General features: G+C 55.7%; 1 protein-coding gene across 1 annotated transcript in view; it reads right to left on the bottom strand.

Moving 5' to 3' along the window:
• The window catches only part of CNTFR (ciliary neurotrophic factor receptor), a 191,961-nt gene that overhangs the window by 45,522 nt on the left and 129,589 nt on the right, over positions 1-16,850 (bottom strand). The window contains exon 4 of the mRNA XM_072859795.1: positions 13,714-13,944. Within this exon, the coding sequence (XP_072715896.1) occupies positions 13,714-13,944 (231 nt within the window). The remainder of the gene's footprint in view (positions 1-13,713; positions 13,945-16,850) is intronic.

Here is a 16,850-nt window from a genome sequence, read left to right as displayed (position 1 = left end):
CAGTTCTTCCTGCCCTGGGCTGTGTCCCCCTGTGCAGTGTCAGCACCTTCGGACAAGGATGCAGCACCACGACCTGCAGGGTGCATGGCATCTCCTGAGTGATGCACGGATCTTCTTGCTCCTGGAGGGGTCAGGTGGCTTCGAAAAGAGACAAACTAACTTGGTCTCACCCTAAACTGGTGTGCTGCCCTACTGCACTCTCAGGGCCTGCCTTATGCCCAGTCGGAGGGGCTGGGAGAGCTGGGGCTGGAGGCGGCATCGCTGGCTCCGTGGCACGACTGCTCCCTGGGCTGGCCGAGCACTTTGTGCCAGCTCGCCTGGGGAGGCAGCTCCTAATGGGGCGGCCTGGGAGGCTCTGCCTGGACATTAAGGGAGGTAAGTGCTTCTGGGTACGCTGTGCCAACCTCCTGTCTGCACGCTGGAGGCAGAGGTTCGCGGGAAGCTTCTCCCAGCTCCCTCCCCACTGCCATTTGATGGCACATTATCTCCTTTCGGCTCCTCATCAAAAGCTCTCTGTCAATCCCTCCTTTGGAGGAGGGCTGCGGAGCTTCCTCTCCTTCACACTAATGTCTCACATGAGTCTTTCCTCCCTGCCTCCCTTCCCTTTCTCAGCCCTGAGCCATCTCATGCCATTTTGGTCCATTTTGCTTTTCTGCCTTCCCCATGCCTTGCAGACACCCCGGTGCTGAGCCACCACTTGGTTCCTGGCCGGAAGCAGGGTGCACACAAAGCCAAGGCATCAGGGAGCTGGAATAGAGCAGGGTGAGGAGCCATGCTCCTCCTGAGCCCTGCAGGACTGCTGCCAACCCTCCCCTTCCCAGGCACCTTGCTGCAGGGTGCTCATTCACAGCTGCCCTCAGTGCCTCGCTTAACTTCCCTGCACTGGCCGGAGCAGCTCAGCGCTGCAGGGAGCATGACTGGCTGAGACATCTGGAAAGCCACCATCGTCCCCATCACCGTCCCACAGCATCCCTGCACAGGGGTGGACTAAGTGTAGACCCAGTGAGGGCAGCTCTGCCCTTCCCCACCCACCTCATTTTGCTCCTTATAAAATACATTCTCCTCTCCCACTGTCTTTCGGGCCAGATATGAGCACCAGTTATCTCAGAAGATGCAGGGGATGAGGGGCACGGTCTCAGCCCCATCCTAAGCAGGGACATGCAGCACCCTCTGAATGCCCTAGAGCCTGCTGTGTTGCAGGTTTGTCCTCACAGCCCTGCTCCACACCACCAAACACCCAAGTCACATTATCCGACGAAAGAAACCCACCGCAAAGCTAAATCTGCAAGACAGGGATATGCACCTTCCTTAACTCACCGACCTGAAGGCCACAGGAGAAAATTAGTTCATCTCACCTGACCTCCTGGGTTGCACAGGCCATTACGTCCCTCCGTTACCCCTCTATTGAGCCCAATAACTCGTGTTTGACTGAATCATCTTTCAGCAAGGCAGCCAACCTTGCTCTGCAGATAACAAGCAACAGAGGAGCCGCCACTGCTTTTGGCAGTTTGTTCCGATGCTTAATCATTTTTTCTATTAAAAATATGAGCCTCATTTCTAATTTGAACGTGGCTGTGCTCAGCTTCCAGTCATTGGCTCTAGTTACGGCTTTGCTTGCTGGTTTAGTACCCAGTACCTTCTCTGCCTGGAGGTAATTACCAACGGAAGTCAGGGCATCTTTCCAGCTCCTCTTGAAGCCACTGAACAGACTATTTTAAGTCTTTCTCCTTATGGCAGTTCCCCCTGCTCCCTTTGTATCCTTCTTTACTTTCTCTGGTTTTCCAAGGTCCTTCTCAAATTACTTCTCCCATAACATCCCGGGACCAGTCTGCAAGGAGGTAAAATTGTCTCTTTGTTGTACGTATGCAGCATTTGGCAGAGTTGGCTCAATCTTGGCTCCGAAAGCCCCAGAACGGTCTTTTTGGCCAGCCTGTCCCAATACAAACTCACAGTTTGGGGCATCTCCATCCTGGCACCCTCCTGCAGTAGGTTTCTTCTGTGCTCTCTGCAATTTTGCTTTTTTTCATCATAATTAAGCCCTGGAGGTGTGTGGCAGCACAGACCTCACATCGCCGCTAGCCCCAGGCAGCTGCTCTGCTTGCCCCAAGTGCGAGTCATCCCTGAGGTTTGCTCTGATCCACCAGTCGCCAGGAGACAGGGAAGCAAGAGAAGGGAATGCAGCAAAATGATGCCTGCAACGGCTCTGTGTCACAGCAGCTTTGTGAGCTTTTTAATGCCATGAAAAAGCCCACCACTCTTTTTCTGAACAAAAACCCTCAGCATCCTCTGTGGGCCGACACAGTAGCCCTTGCACTGCTACGGGAAAAATCACACCCACGAATGCTGCCTTGGCAGCTAAAAAAGCAAGTGTTTTTTTCCCCTCCCGAGTCTCCAGAGGCAATGGGAGCACTGTTGGTGTGCTTATGCTGCTCCAGCAAGGCAAGGCTGGTTTGCAAAAGCCACGTGTCACCACTGGCACTTGCAGCAAGGAGCAGCCTGGTGCTCTTACACAGTCCCCAACCCAGCAGGGTTTTCCCACTTGCTTTGCATTAATGTGAATAGCAGGGGTGGCCATGGGACCAGCTATGTCCCTCCATGCTCTCTTCCTCCAGGACGATTGCAGTGGTCTGATTCCGGACCTTATTTTGCCGCTTAATGTCCGACGCAGCAGGTCAGCGGGAGATACGGGAATTCCCCCCTCCCCAGGCTTCACGGCTCTGTCTCCCTGCTGCAGACTGGGAGCCACTGCAGGGAGCAGAAGGAAGCAGAGGTAAACCCACATGGTGGCCAGCCATGCTCAGCCAGCTCTAGCTTGCTTGGCTGGGCAGTGGGAGGAGGGATGGGAGGAAGGGCTGGATGTCGGAGGCTGTGGCAGAAAGGGGAGCATGTGTGGAGGTTGCCCATGGGCAATGCCTCCAGGCTGGCTGTCCCCGCTCCGTGGTGCAATGCAGAGGCACCCAGTCCTGTGTGACGGGAGTGTACTGCTCCCCGGGGTGGGCTGTGGTGGGTGGGAGCCCTGGGGTGGGGGGAGGGGGGGGGGGCAACCCAGCACACCCCATTTGGGAAGCCATGTAGGGTGAGGAGGGCACTGAATTATCAGTCTGGTTTCTAAACCCAGTTTTGTGGCTTTGGGAAATCACTCCCTGGTCTGTGCCTCAGTTTTCCCTTCTGCCTTTTCACTTCGGCTCTGATTCCCCTGCTTCCCACTGAGCTGGGGCTCTTCTCCCTGGCAGGGAGGGGAATGGGAGGTGGCAGGGGCTGTCCTGTGTCCCCAGAGCAGCACTGGAGTCCAGGTCCCTGCATTTCGGTGAGGGCAAGGGAGGAAGAGGAGCAAGAAGCTGATGAGGCCAAAGAGCCTTTGCAGAGGGCACCTGCACCTGGCTGGCGACTCAGGGAAGTCAGGCACAGAGGGAAGGGGGAGCAACTTGGGTCCAAATGCAGAGAGCAGAGACGAATCCAGCACCGGAGGACTGAGCTTTAGGAAGTCAATCAGGAGCCACAAATGTGCCCACAGCAGCCAGAGACCCTCCATGGCAGGATCCCCTCTTTGCAAAGGCAATTCAAACCCGTTGCACACCGTCTTTCAAGCAACAGAGCTGCCTGCGGGCTGTGCAACCACACCGCTGTACACGCAGGGACGCTGCTGCATGCGGGCAGTGACGCACGGGTGTGCGTGGGCAGGTTGTCATGCCCTGCACCAACACCTGCACAGAGACACCCGCATGGGCACCTTTCTGCCCAGCACCCTCCGCTCTGTGCTCAGACAAATGCCTGTGCAGTGCCGGATGCTTTGGCCTCTCGCCTCGCCTCCGGGATGGCTCTGGGAGCACGAACCGCCTTAGGCACTTGTCCGGGAGAAGTGTGTGTTGGGACCTGTGGGCCACGCCATCAGCTTGTCCCCTGCCATCAGAGGCAGGGATTCAGAAAGGCAATAGGGATTCCCCAAAAAAGTGAACGGCACCACGTCAACTCCAAAGACAACAGACAACGAATCCCAGCCCATTCGCCATACACACAACATATTTCACAGCTCCCTGGCTCCAGCCTGCCAGAGTCCCCAGGCGCCGGCTCGGACCAACACAGGTCGCGCAGCATCCAGAAAGCAGCCGAAAGGCAGACAGCTGCTCGCAACCCTCTGCTTTCTTCCCTGACCTGAGAGGGAAGGGCACACGCACCCACGACACGTGACAACCCATGCAGTGCAAGGCTGCTCCTTGTCAAACATGCACTGAGTTGGGGCGTCCTCAGCACAAAGCCGCACACACTGATAAGGCTGTGGCAAGGAAAAACATCCAGAACAAGGCAGCCCGACATGAGCAAAAATACAGCTTTCTGAGTGATCCATTGAGTGATCTCCTGGCCTCCAGAGATGGACAGCAGCATCCATCTCCTCTCCCTACATGTCCGAGCTCAGTCACGCAGGACACCAAGCTCCCCCTGTGGACCTGACTCTGGTCTGGTCCTGGTTTCGTGGTTGCTCTGTCCTCCACGTCTCTCAGCTGGGACAAACTGCAGCACTGGGGAGCCACGCTGGTCCCTGCTGCATGAGGTTCAGCCCACTGGTGGGCTCCGGCTCTTCACGTCCCCAGAGTGAAACCAAATTTCCCCACGCTGCTTGGCACAGCAGACTGTCATTGCTCACTTGCGTTTGGCAAACGCCCCACACCCTTCTCCCTTCCCTGCATCACCAGCAGCCAGGCTGCCCAGTCTGGTACCCTGTGAGCTGGCGGGGAGGGGGATGAACACCCTGCCGTTAGCCACATCTGTGCTCGGCAGGCTGTGCACAGCTCCCATCGGTGCAGAGAAGACCATCCTGGAGAGAAAACAAGCAGCCGTCACCCTAGGGATGGTATCATAAACCATTTTAATAAGGCATTTTGCTCCCCCTCCCCACCATCCCAACTCATGCAAACACTGTCTTGTTTAGTTGGCAGCAAACGATAAAGACCCCCAGGGAGCAGAGGAGGGGGAGAAAAGGGACATCTGTTTAGAGCATTTCTACTGCGTGGCTCTCCCAGGCTATTTCTATCTCTTCTTGTCAAAATTTATCAACTGCGTAATTGTTTAAACAGCATTAAAGTGCTTGGAGCAAGAGCAACTGGAAATTGTCCTGCAGTTGCCTCTGGTACCAATGCTGACAGCTCGGGAGGGGACTGGGGAGAGAAGGGATCCATCGGGCATGGGAACCCTCTGACTCCTTTTCCGGGGGGGGAGACACCACCCCGTCCTGCTAACGAGAGGAAAATAATCTCACTTTATTCCCAGTGCCCTTCCCTGCTTTCCAGACCCAAGACTCTCCTCCCTCTCCTCTCCTCCCCACCCTGACCTGCTGTTAGCACACATTTACTCTGCTAAATTATTTACAGCAGATGCACCAGCTCGGGAAACCATAGCTAATGACAATGTCTTTCACACTGAAGTACACTGGATCCTGCCCTGACCCTGCTGAGCCCTCGGCTGGGACCTCACTGCCTGCCCGGGCCCCACTGCGGTTCCCAGCTGCTGCCAGTGATTTTGGAGAGGGATGGAGAAGCACTAGGAGCTGGGAAAAGATGAGGATTTATTGCTGCCTGTCATCTCCTCTCCTTCCAGGAGGCAGGGATGGGGCTGCAGAGGGTCCCCACCATGGGCTCTTCTCATCCCTGGGGAGACTACCTGACCTGGGTCCCTGCAGACATGGGCACATGTGGCTAGTGAGAGGCAAGAGCTGTAACCCGTGCTGGTGACAGTGGTGTGGTTTCTTCTTCCAGCATCATCTGGGAAGCGGACTGTGATTTTTTTTAACTAAGTGCCACAGCTGTGTGGAGGTGTGGGTGGAGACGGAAAAGCAGCACCAACATGCGGACCATCGACCCCTTTGCTCCCTGCCCCACGGCTGCAGCAACAGGAGGTGGCCGGTCCCTCTCCTCCCAGCACCCTTGAAGCTGGGGACCCACCGCCGGCGGGTGGCAGGAAGCTCACGCCAAATATTTTGACAAGGGGCACTTAGGAGCAGCCGAGACAAAATCCTTCCTGGTGCAGAGGCCAGCGCAAACAGAGAGCCAGCGTGTGTCTCCTCTGCTCCCCCCGGCAGGCACGGTCCCAGCCCGTGGCCAAGAAGGCTTTGTCCTCCCAGTCCCGGGCATCCCTAATTCCCAGCATGGGGAGCAGGGGTTGTGGGAAGCTGTTTAGACTGGACTTGGGCTTCTTTAATTATGTGGCTGGTTTAGTCATGTTAAGGAGGATAAACAAACCTCAGGAGAGCGGGAGGAGGCTGCGCTGCCATCCGTCCAGGACATGGGACCCTGGCGCGGCACGCAGCCTTCGGCATTTGTGCTCGACGAGGATGGGGAGGGTTTCCCAGGAAGGTGCCAAGCCCCAAAGCCCTTCTTCCTCTTCTCCTCCAGCCCGGCAGCTGCTGGTATGGGGCAGGGGGGAAGAGCTGGGCTGTCCCCCTGCCCCATCCCGTGAGCTCATCCTCAGCCCCATTGCAGGAGGGGATGCACAGGGAGCCTTTGGGCTCATTTCACACCTAGGTCCAAAGCTTGGGACCCCACCAGCTGCTTGCCAAGGGGGTCCTTGCACCTGGGAGCACCCTCTCTCTGATGGACGCTCCATCCCTGGCTCTGGCTGGTCACCGGCAACTGCAGGACTCCCCGACCTCCACCCTGGGGAGTGGGCTAGTGAGGGGATGACCACCTTTTCCGCTTCTTGGTGCTCTCATGCCATGTGATGCTCCCACCACAACTCAGGAGAAGAGTGAAGCTGTGAGCTCTCCATAGCACTCAACCCAGCATGAGCTCATCAGTCACTGGGGTCAAGCGTGGAGCCACATCCCCTCAGGTGCCGGCGAGGACACGCTATGGGACATGGGACTCTGCAAGCGTTGGCCACCTCCCGGGCATGCTCTTCCCTCAGGCAGGGGCTCCACAGGCCACAGCATCAGCGAGGCCAGGGCAGAGCCGCCGGCGCTGCGGTCCCATGCCGCGGCACCTAATAAATGCCACGTGCCGCTCCGCTCGCCCTGCCGCCGCACGCTCCCCGCCGCCCCCAGCTCCCCCGCGCAAAGAGGGAGGCTGCAAGGATGGGAGAGGGGATATTTTTATTGTTTCTGACACCGGCTGCCCCAGATTATCATATTTTACACAGCGAGCCAAAGAAGCATCACTCTGCTATGCTGCAGCTGGGCAGGCTGCCCAGCCCGGCAAGGGGAAGGACGGGAGGAATGCAGCGGGGTGCGGGTGCGTGCACACGTGGGTGCAAGCGTGTGAGTGCGTGCACACGCGGGCCACGGGGCACCGCTTCATTCAGCCCTTCCCGTTGCGGCACGGCAGCGTGCATCCCGCTGGACAGGGCAGAAAGGTCGCCCGCTGCCTGTAAAAGTGTTTGTTTTTCTAGTCCGGCTCCTAATTCGATTAGGACTAATTGCATTTGGGAGCGTGGTGGGGTTTTTGGGTGGGTTATTTTTTTGGCCTTCTCCTTAAAAAGCAGGGATGGCAATTTGCATATCGTTACCCAGCATGCCTTTCCAGCTCCCAGCCGGGGCCAAGACCCAAAATCTGGGCACAGGCAGCAAAGTTCGTCTGTTGAGTTTTCCCAGCCACGAACAAACAGTTCAGCAGGGCAAGGCGGCATTGGAGAGCATGCGTGCCTCGTGAAATAAAGCCGAATATCGATGAACGAGGCACTCTCGCAATCTGGTTGACCCTGTCTGCAATGGTCCCTTCCCACGGCTTTCAGGAGGGTGATGCTTGACTGTGAAGCCCCCCAAAGCCATTGCACCTACCCAGCCCTCAGCGCAGCGAGCATGTGGGGAAAAGCCAACCACATCCACAGCAATAAACCCAACAGCTTTGGGGTGCATCTCCCGATGCTGGAATATCAGCAGCCACACGCTTAAATTTATTAGCTCCATCCCTGTTTTGTCCAGGTTACTGTAGTCTTGTCCCAGGCACTGCTTGGGCACAGCCTTGGGGCTGACCTTGCACGGGGCAGTCCCCAAGGGGCAGGAGGACATTTGGAGGGTGAGAGGGATGAATCACAGGGGTGGGCGCTGCTCCCTGCCAGCTGGCCCTGGTGCCAGGGAACGGTCGCAGTCATGTTTAACTTGCTGCTCTCGAAATAGCCTCAGTTTACACGGCCGCGGGAAGGGATTGGATAAGTTCATAGAGGAAAAATCCATCAAAAGGGCTTTTTAAAAAAAAAAAGACAAGCCCTGCGTCACAGATCGCTGGACACGAGCAGGGAAATATCTGCACGCGCTGACCCCGAGCCCGTGCTTCTCCATCAGCATCCGTGCCAGCGGCAGGAGCACTGGTCCGACCTGCGGCACCCTGCCCCGAGGCAGAGGCATCCTCACTGCCGGCTGCCGGAGCCAGCCACAGCTCTGTGTTCCCAAGCCAGTGTGTTGGCAGTGCCCTCCTGCCGTTTTTCCCACCAAACCAACATACAGAGGCAGCCGGGCAGACACCGGTCCCTGGCACTGCCTTCCTCTGCTGTTTAGGCTGTGTTTAGCATCATGGGATGTTCACGCCTGCCCTGATGCTCCATCCCTCTCCTGGGGAGCCGGAGGTGCACGTCTTACATGGAGAGGTTGTTACCTTCTTTGTTTCTTCTTTATTTTGGATGGGTGAAAAAGACAAAAAGTTATAAAAACAAGAAAAAAAGAGATGCAAACTGCAGTCCAACCTCCGGTTGCAGCTGGAGCCCAGCTGGGAGGAAAGGGACTTCTAAGGCAGAGAAAAGGGAGGCTCTGATTATTTATTAGTGGCCGATGTTTGATCGTTTGCTAATCAGGCCAGAGAACACACTCGGGCTCTCCCGGCCTCCCCGCTCACATGTGGTTCCTGTTGCTTTGCCCCTTCCCCCCTCCCTCTCTCTGGTTTTGCTTTGTTTGTTTTTCTGTTAATTTGGTTGTTTTTCCATGTCGTTTTCCGTCAAACCGCATGTTTTTTCCCCTTTCTCTCGCCAGCCACTGCAGTGACAGACACGGAGGAAGGAGGCCAGCCCGGAGCCGCTTGCCCTCTGCCAGTCCCTTCCCCACCATCGCCTGGGAGGCAGCGATGCCCATGGGGCAGGTCTGGGGCTGGCACCGGGCTACGAGCCCCCGTGCCACCACTGCGATGTGGAGGGCAGCTCCACTGCCTGCATCCTGACCTGTGTCTCTGCTGCTGGAGGAGATTTTGCTGTATTTTCTGTCTCACGCAGACCCCATCCCTGCAGGCATCCCAGCCCACCCAGCAGCAGCCCCATTAGGCAGCGGTCAGCAGCACAGCTGGCATTGCTTGGGCATGCCCAAATCCCGGCAGAGGGGCAAAGGGAGAGGTGCAAATGGGCAGAGCTGCCGGGTCCGGATGGAGATAAACAGGTTAGAAAGGGATGGAGGGATGGGAGCGGAAGGACGGATGCCCGCCCTGGCTGCCTCCTTCCCTCCCCTCTTTGCACACAAGGCCTCCCCGCTCCCATGTGCGCTCCCCGGCTTCTGGCAGCCTTTCCGCCGCGCGTTTCCACTCCTCTCTGGCCCATTAGCAGTATTTTTATAACATTCTGTAATGCACGGAGCCGTGTGCCAAACCTCAAGAGCGCATTATTTCCCAACGTCTTTGTTATATCCTTCCCCGGGCCCTCCAGCCACGCATTTCCAAACGCAGAGCTGTTGCTCGCAGGCGCAGCCGGGAGCCCGGTGCCGTGCTCCCGGTACCCGGAGCCTTCCTCTCCCTCCTGGTGCTCAGCCCAGGGCTCAGCTCTGGGATGCCCAGTGTGCAAAAAGCCCCAGCCCCATCGCCTGCTGCTTCTGGCCACGCTTGGGCATCCTCCGCTCTCCAGGCTGCAGGGCAGATGATCCATTGGAGATAAACACAGAGCATCCTGGTTGCTCTCCTGTGCTTCACCCCATGCTCAGCTGCCTGAAAAAAGGAGGCAGAGCAACATGTCGCTGCTCGAAGTCCCCTGGAAGAGGCTGCCCTGGAGAAGTGCCACCTTCCCCTGGGCTGGTTTGTGCTTGGGATGAGTCACACTCCGGAGATCGGTGATCTCGGACACTTAGGGATAAGCAAGCCTGTGGGCCTTTCCTCCTCTCCGAGGTGGCCTCTCCATTCCATGTCACCCCATCCCTGGATGCACGCTGCCCTCATTGCATGTGCACTGGTGTCCCCATCTCTGCAGTAGACAAGACAGCCCAGTTGTTACCCCCAGCCATCTGCAGTGCCCTGGGTGCTACTGGGCTTCTGGACATGTCCCCCATGATGTGGACCTGGGTGTCAAATCCTGCCCCAAGGACCAGCTGAGCAACCCGTGTCCTCCTGCCTGTCTGCTGAAGTGCATCGATGAGACACCTTCTTCATGCTTCTTTATGCACCATCCTGGCCCCTCCAATGTGACATCCCCACTGCAGAAATCCTGGGGTCCCTCTGCAGCCACTGGCGTGTCCCACCCTGCTCCCGTGGAGCTCCCTGCTCCTTCTGGGCCAGAGCCATTACAGGAAACACCACCGAGAGTGGTCCAAAGGCCGATGCTGAAGATCCCCCATCCCTCCCAGCAGCTCCCCTTTCAGCACAATCTGATCCCCTTTAGCCATTTCCTAAGCCTTGTTCCAACTCTTGTACTAATCCACATTTTCTCTGGTTTAACTCATAATTTCCCATGTGGCATCCTAGCAAATACTTCACTGAAGTCAAGACAGATTACATCGACCACGTTTCTGGGCTTCAGAAATCAGTTCCCTTATCAAAGAGAGCTATCAGGTTAATCTGGTGTGATATATCCCTGGCAAGTCCCCCTTATATTTTCCTCCCATTTTCCATTTGTCTCCACATCTTTAATTGGTCCCTCTTCCAAGTGCACCCTGTGGCCCCACTGTGCTGTGGGGTCAGGCTGCCTGATTGAGATTTTTCCTTCTCTCAAGCACAAGGAGACACGTCACTTCTCCCCATGGTACTGGGTACCACTAATAACCTCTCAGCCGCTAATGAGCCTTGCTAATGAACAGGAGGTGTCCTCACCTGGGGATGAGGTGCTCCCCAAGCCTTCAATGCATCATTTTCTTTGAAGGTGCCTCCACGGCAGAGAACCATCTCCAGGTTTTATCCTCCCTCTTCTCCCCCAGCCTGCTCTGCCCTTGCTCTCAGCATCACCGCTTGGACCTGGCGGCGTTCATTTGGTACCAGGCTCTGCCGAGCTTACCTTTAATCTCCCCTGAAACCTGGCTGCATAGCCAGCTCTGCTCTTTTCTCCTTGTTTGCTCTGTATTTATATGACTAACCCCTCTTTTCATTTCCTCTGCAAGGTCTTGCTCAGCTTGACTCCTGGCAGGTCTCCCTTTATCCCTGCACTCGCTGACCCCCATGACGGAGCTTGCTTTGCTAATTGACACCCTTTCTCGGTCCTCGCCACAGATCTGCTCCCTCCCCACATCCTTCCTGCAGCGTTGTCTGCCCAGGAGTGCCCCTGCCTCGCTTGGGGAGCACGTTCCAGGTACCGTCGTTTATTTAACAATATCCCCAGACCTCTGCAGCCCCCAGACCCTCACTCCTGCTGCCATCACCTTTTTTGTTGCCCCAGTAAGAGGGGAAAATGCAGGCACAGGCCTGTGTTCATTCAACTTCCCATCCAATTGAAATGAAACGAGTCCAAGATCCCTCAGATCCCAGGTTTGGGTGCCCAAAATCCCAGGTTTGGGATTGCTCACATCCCACGCGAGGACTCCAATTGCACTCTGTGGCAGGGATGCTGCCACAACGCCATGCTGCAAACCTCCCGTGAGCTGCCCATCTCCATCTCCATCTCCATCCCCTCCTGGGATGCTCCCAAACCCACAGCAGCCTGCACATCTCCAGGCAATCAATTACACCCCACAGAGGCAAGGAAGTTGGGGCGGTTGTAGGCAGGGGCTGGGGGTGGCAGCACTGGGAAAAGAAACCTTGTGGAGAACATTAAATTAAAATCCAGGCAATTAAATTAATTACCTCTAAAAGCATCTCACCTGATTAGTTCCTTGCATACTTAATTGCATTAACAACACCGGGCATTCACTTATTTATTTGTCGCCCTCTCTCCTGGGGCTGGTGGCCCCTGCGGTGTCTGACCGGGCTCCTCAGCTGCCTGGTGCTCATGGGGGCTGTGAGCTGCCAGCAAATGGGAACACATGGTAATAGGAAACAGCAGGACTTGGGCTCTAACGCTCAGCAATTCCCATGGGTCCCTGAGCGGATTGACAGGGATTACTATTAGCGAGGTGCTTAGCAGATGGAAGAGCCATTGCAAAGTCACAGCGATGCCACAGCTGCAGAGGAGGCGGTTGGAGGCTGCAGACCCCTCCTCAGTCCCCTCATTTCTTCCAGACCGGGGCTGCAGCCCCCCGTGCCCTGGCATGGCCTGGGACCTCTCCCCAGAGGAGACCTGGCGAGCACATGCCCAAGCAGAGGAGCCATGCAGCCTCCTCCTGCTGCTGCCTGCACTGCACCCCGCTCCTGCCTTCCCTGCCTCCAAACTACCCGTGAGCACCTCCTCGCCCCGACAGCGCGGCTGAGAGGCCCCTGACTCATCTGCCACTGCCTTTTTGACTGCCATGCTCCCAGCCCCGAAACCTACTCACTGCCGTACCCCCTGCCCTACGCTGACTGCTCCCCCCTCGCCTGCTTCGCACATTGCCTTTCAGCTTTTCCAGCACCCCTTCCCCTTGGCCCACGTGCCAGGATCCCTCCCAGCAGACCCTAAACCATGAGATGGACACTGTGCAGCATCCTTGAAACCTGGATTTCTTCAGTCTGACCTACAGCTGCAGTGAGCCCCTCCTGCCTGATTTGCAGGGCTTACGCAGGCCACGGCTGGTCCTCCTGCGATCCTCTGCCCCTGAACCACGGTCTAGGATGGAAATGCCACCCTGGCTCTGATGCAAGGTGCGGAAGGTGAGACAAGGAGCAGAGAAAGGCTCTGCCATGTCCTCCAAACCTGGGAACGTACGGACACCTCCACGATGCATCCCCAGCTGGTGAGCCTCACAGCTGGTGCCTCGCAGCATCCTCCACAGCAGTTACCATCCCACAGCCGGCTACGCCGGCTGGTGCTCCCAGACGCCCACCACTGCCGGTTGCAGACGCCGTACTGCGAAACACACGGTTGCTATCAGCTGTACAAACACAGCAGCCCACCAAACACACAGCTGCTATCAGCTCTCAGCATTGTGTGAAATATAGCACAACTCTCATCTCCCGCACTGAGACCTGTGAATCAGCTTTTGCATTAAGATACGCAAAATCGTGGGAAACGTGCTACTGTCCTCCAACACGCCTGTACACAGGGGCTCTGCAAAGACACAGCAACTGCCACCACCTTTTGGCTGCTCCTCTGAAACAACCATGTTGCAGTAACCCCAGCCAGGACTTCTCCTTCCCAGTTGCAATCCCTTCGGACAGCTCAGCCCCAACTCTTTCCACCTCCAGAGATGGTGGTCATGGCACTGGGCCAGATGGAGAAACAACATCCCTTCCCAAATTATTCCTGGGGCATCATTTAATCTACTGGCTTTGATGCAAAGTTTGGGGCAGGAGCGGCTGATACCAGCGTCCTGCTGCTGGGATTAGTACACCGTGGGGAGCTCATATGGTGGGGTGCAGCAGGCAACCGTATGTATGGACAGTACAGGAGCTGGCATGGCAGAAGGGGGCTGTAAGGGGTCAGTATGGGAGCAGAGAGCATGGCTATGTCCCCCCCAGTGTCACATGCCAGGGTACTCACTTCCCACCCTCAGGTAGGTCTGGTATTTGAGGTGCCAGGAGGAGCCCTCGTAGCAGGAGTACTGGCCGCTCTGTGTCAGGTCGACATTCTTCAGGATCAGGTAGGACCCGTTCAGGTGGGACTCATCGATGTCAGTGCCATTGGCCGTCCAGGTCACAGCTGCATCCCAGTCCATGGAGCCACACTTCATGGTCACATCTGCACCTACCCGCTCATACTGGATGTGGCTGTCTGTGGGGAGGAAGAAGAGAAAACCGGATGAGCTTGGAGCCCCGTTGGGCAGGACTGCCTTGGAAATAGCATCTTACCATCACTTCTATAGGAAGTGAAGGAAGGACTGGGGCATGGACTGACACTGTGCTGGTGGCCAGGGAAGCCCAAGTTTTCCTCCTGGCTCTGATAATGATTTATTTTAACCTTAGACCAGAATGAATCAGCTGGCAAGGACCAGGGGATCAGGACTCACGGACCACCTCCGTCTCACAAGATGCATTCCTCTGACCTTTACCTTAGGGAAACATGTCAAGGCTGCGCCCGCCAAATGCCCCACAGCACAGACAGGCGCTCACACCAGCAAGTCATTGCCACTCTGGTATCTACATGGCTTGTTGCCGGATGCAAACCAAATGCACACATCAGAAATTCCCAGCAGAGAGGTGACAGAGCCCCAGGACTTGTCACCAGCAAACTCAAGTTATTTAATAGCAGCGGTGGGAAGCAGGCAGCTGTCCTTGCAATTCCCTGCCCAGGAAATCAGGTGGAAGGATTGCAACCTAACCATGCCGTGCTTTGGGAAGGGGCAGCTGCTTGGTACATGCTATGCTGTTTGTCTCCCTGCCTGGCTTTTCTTCTCTCTCTACAATAACATGATGCCTTGCTGAGCTGTTTGAGTTAGCATCTTGCGAGTGGGGCAATACAGCTCATTGGGCATCAGCTGCCTAATTGAATTTTCGCAGGTTTCTGGACGGGAGCGCAAACTGACATTCATTAATGATCCTTAGCAATTGAACCTTTCCTGTATTGCTACACTGGCTGTGCGTGGCAAGGATAAAACCATGTATGTGTGCGTGCATGACATGGGGTGAAGCAGGACAGGGGAATGAGCAGAGGATGAGGTTCCTTCGAGGCTTCATCAAGCCTTTGTGCACACACAAGGGCTGTTCGGTTCTCAAAATACTCCTGGGTTTCAGAAACACATTTGACAAGGTGCCTCCCAGGGAAACCAAGCAGCCCTGACACATGAGAAAAGTCCTTGCAAGGATTTATAGCAGCTAAAGGTCAGGAGACCAAAGGTGAGAACAAGCGGTCAGACATGGCACTAGAAGACGTCACCGGTGAAGTTCGACAGAGATCAGAGATGGATCAGAGCTGCCCAACACCCTCATAACTCATGGGGAAAAGGGAGTCGAGGCAGTGAGAGGAGACAGCGTGCTGCTGAGGCTGTCAGGGCAGCCAAATTACAGCCGGGTGCAAGACCGTTGCAGAAGGACATCATGGTACAGCCCCACCAGGTGGTAACACTGTCTCCATAAACGCACCGGGATGCACACAAGGAAAATCAAGCCTTGCTTCCTTTACCACTCATGGCTCCAAATGAGCTGCAGCCTCCACGGAAACATATCTTGGAGTTACCATGCTCACTTCCCCGAAAACATCAGCTCAGTGGCGACCGAAAATGCAAACCGAATGCTAGCAATTATCCAGAAAGAGATTGAGAAGAAAATGGAAAGCACTGTACCCTAAAAGCCACGCACAAATCTGTCCCCGTGCTATTAGGAGTATAGTTCAGCTGAAAACGGAGCAGACAGAGAAAACAGGGAAGAGCAAAGGCTGGAAACAGCCCCCGTGTAAGGAGGGCTTAACAGACTCGATCCCTTCATCTGTAAAAGGAGACAACTGAGCGGAGATGTGACAGACACCTAAGCAATGATGAGTGACATAGAGAGGACGAACAGAGAAGAACCACTTGCTCCTTCTCCTAATAAAATAATTAAGGGGCAGCAAATGAAAACAAGCAAAAGAAAGTGCTTTTTTGCATGAAGTGTGATTAAATTACAGAAAACCATGTCCATCAGATGCTGTGGATGTCAACATTTGGGGGAAAACAGTGATTAAATGAATCCATAGCAGAAGACACCACCCAGGGTGGTAAATCACTGAGCTGCCTGGTGAGCCCGGGGAGGCTGCAGGCAGCTGGCGGTGGGCAGGGATGGGAGAAGCACCCTCCATCCTTGTCCTGCTCTTTTCTCCCTCTCTAGACATCAGCTCCTGGGTCCTGTTGACAGGTGGGACCACATGGGCACAATCCAGCCATTCCTTGTGTGAAAGCCCACTGCCTGAGCCCATCTGAAAAGGAGAGAGCCCCAGGGTGAAGCTGGCCCTGGGGGAGACCCTAGCAGGTCTGAGTCCTCCTGCAGACGGCCTGTCAGGACATCTCCTTCAGATAGGGAAGCAGCACCTTTGGGGATGCTATCCCTGCTGGGAAAGGGGGTGCTAAGAACAGACGAGATAAAATTGGGTTGTAGCAAGTAAGATGCTGGTGAGATGCCTCAGAATCATCTCAGACACTAGTCAAGGGTGGGGAACTTTGAGAAACTGCACTGATCAGACAAGTGTGTTTCAAGTCTCTTAAAAAAGCCGAGAGCGTATACTGACAGGCAGAAAGTGGGGAGAACATCTAAGCTGAGGCATCTGTGTGAGGAGGGGTAGCTGGAATGGGCCCAGATAAACAGGCAGATAGGCAGAAGCGTGGAAGAAGATAGATGGGTGAACAGAAGAATGAATGCGTGTGATCACAGACAGATGGACAGCTGGCTGAACTGGGCACAGATGGGATGGAGGGAAGTGTATGAAGATGAAGGGATGGATGACTATGCAAGTGGATGGATGGGCATATACGGGGATGCAGAGATGTGTAAGAGGACGGAGGGATAAGAGTATAAGCAGCTGGCTGGCTGGCAGCGTATGTGGATGGAGGGATGGGTGGATGGACGGGTGGGTCAGTGGAGGGAGGGAGGGATGGAAGGACCAATGAACAGCAGTGGGGTTGGGTGGGTGGTTGGCTATTTGAATGGCTGTGGAGATGGTTGGATGGATGGATGGATGGACAGATGACTAGACAGATGGGTGGATGGATA

Source organism: Ciconia boyciana, chromosome 4, assembly GCF_034638445.1.
Source record: "Ciconia boyciana chromosome 4, ASM3463844v1, whole genome shotgun sequence".
NCBI classification, from domain to species: Eukaryota; Metazoa; Chordata; class Aves; order Ciconiiformes; family Ciconiidae; genus Ciconia; species Ciconia boyciana.
This window is presented reverse-complemented; position numbering and strand designations above follow the sequence as displayed.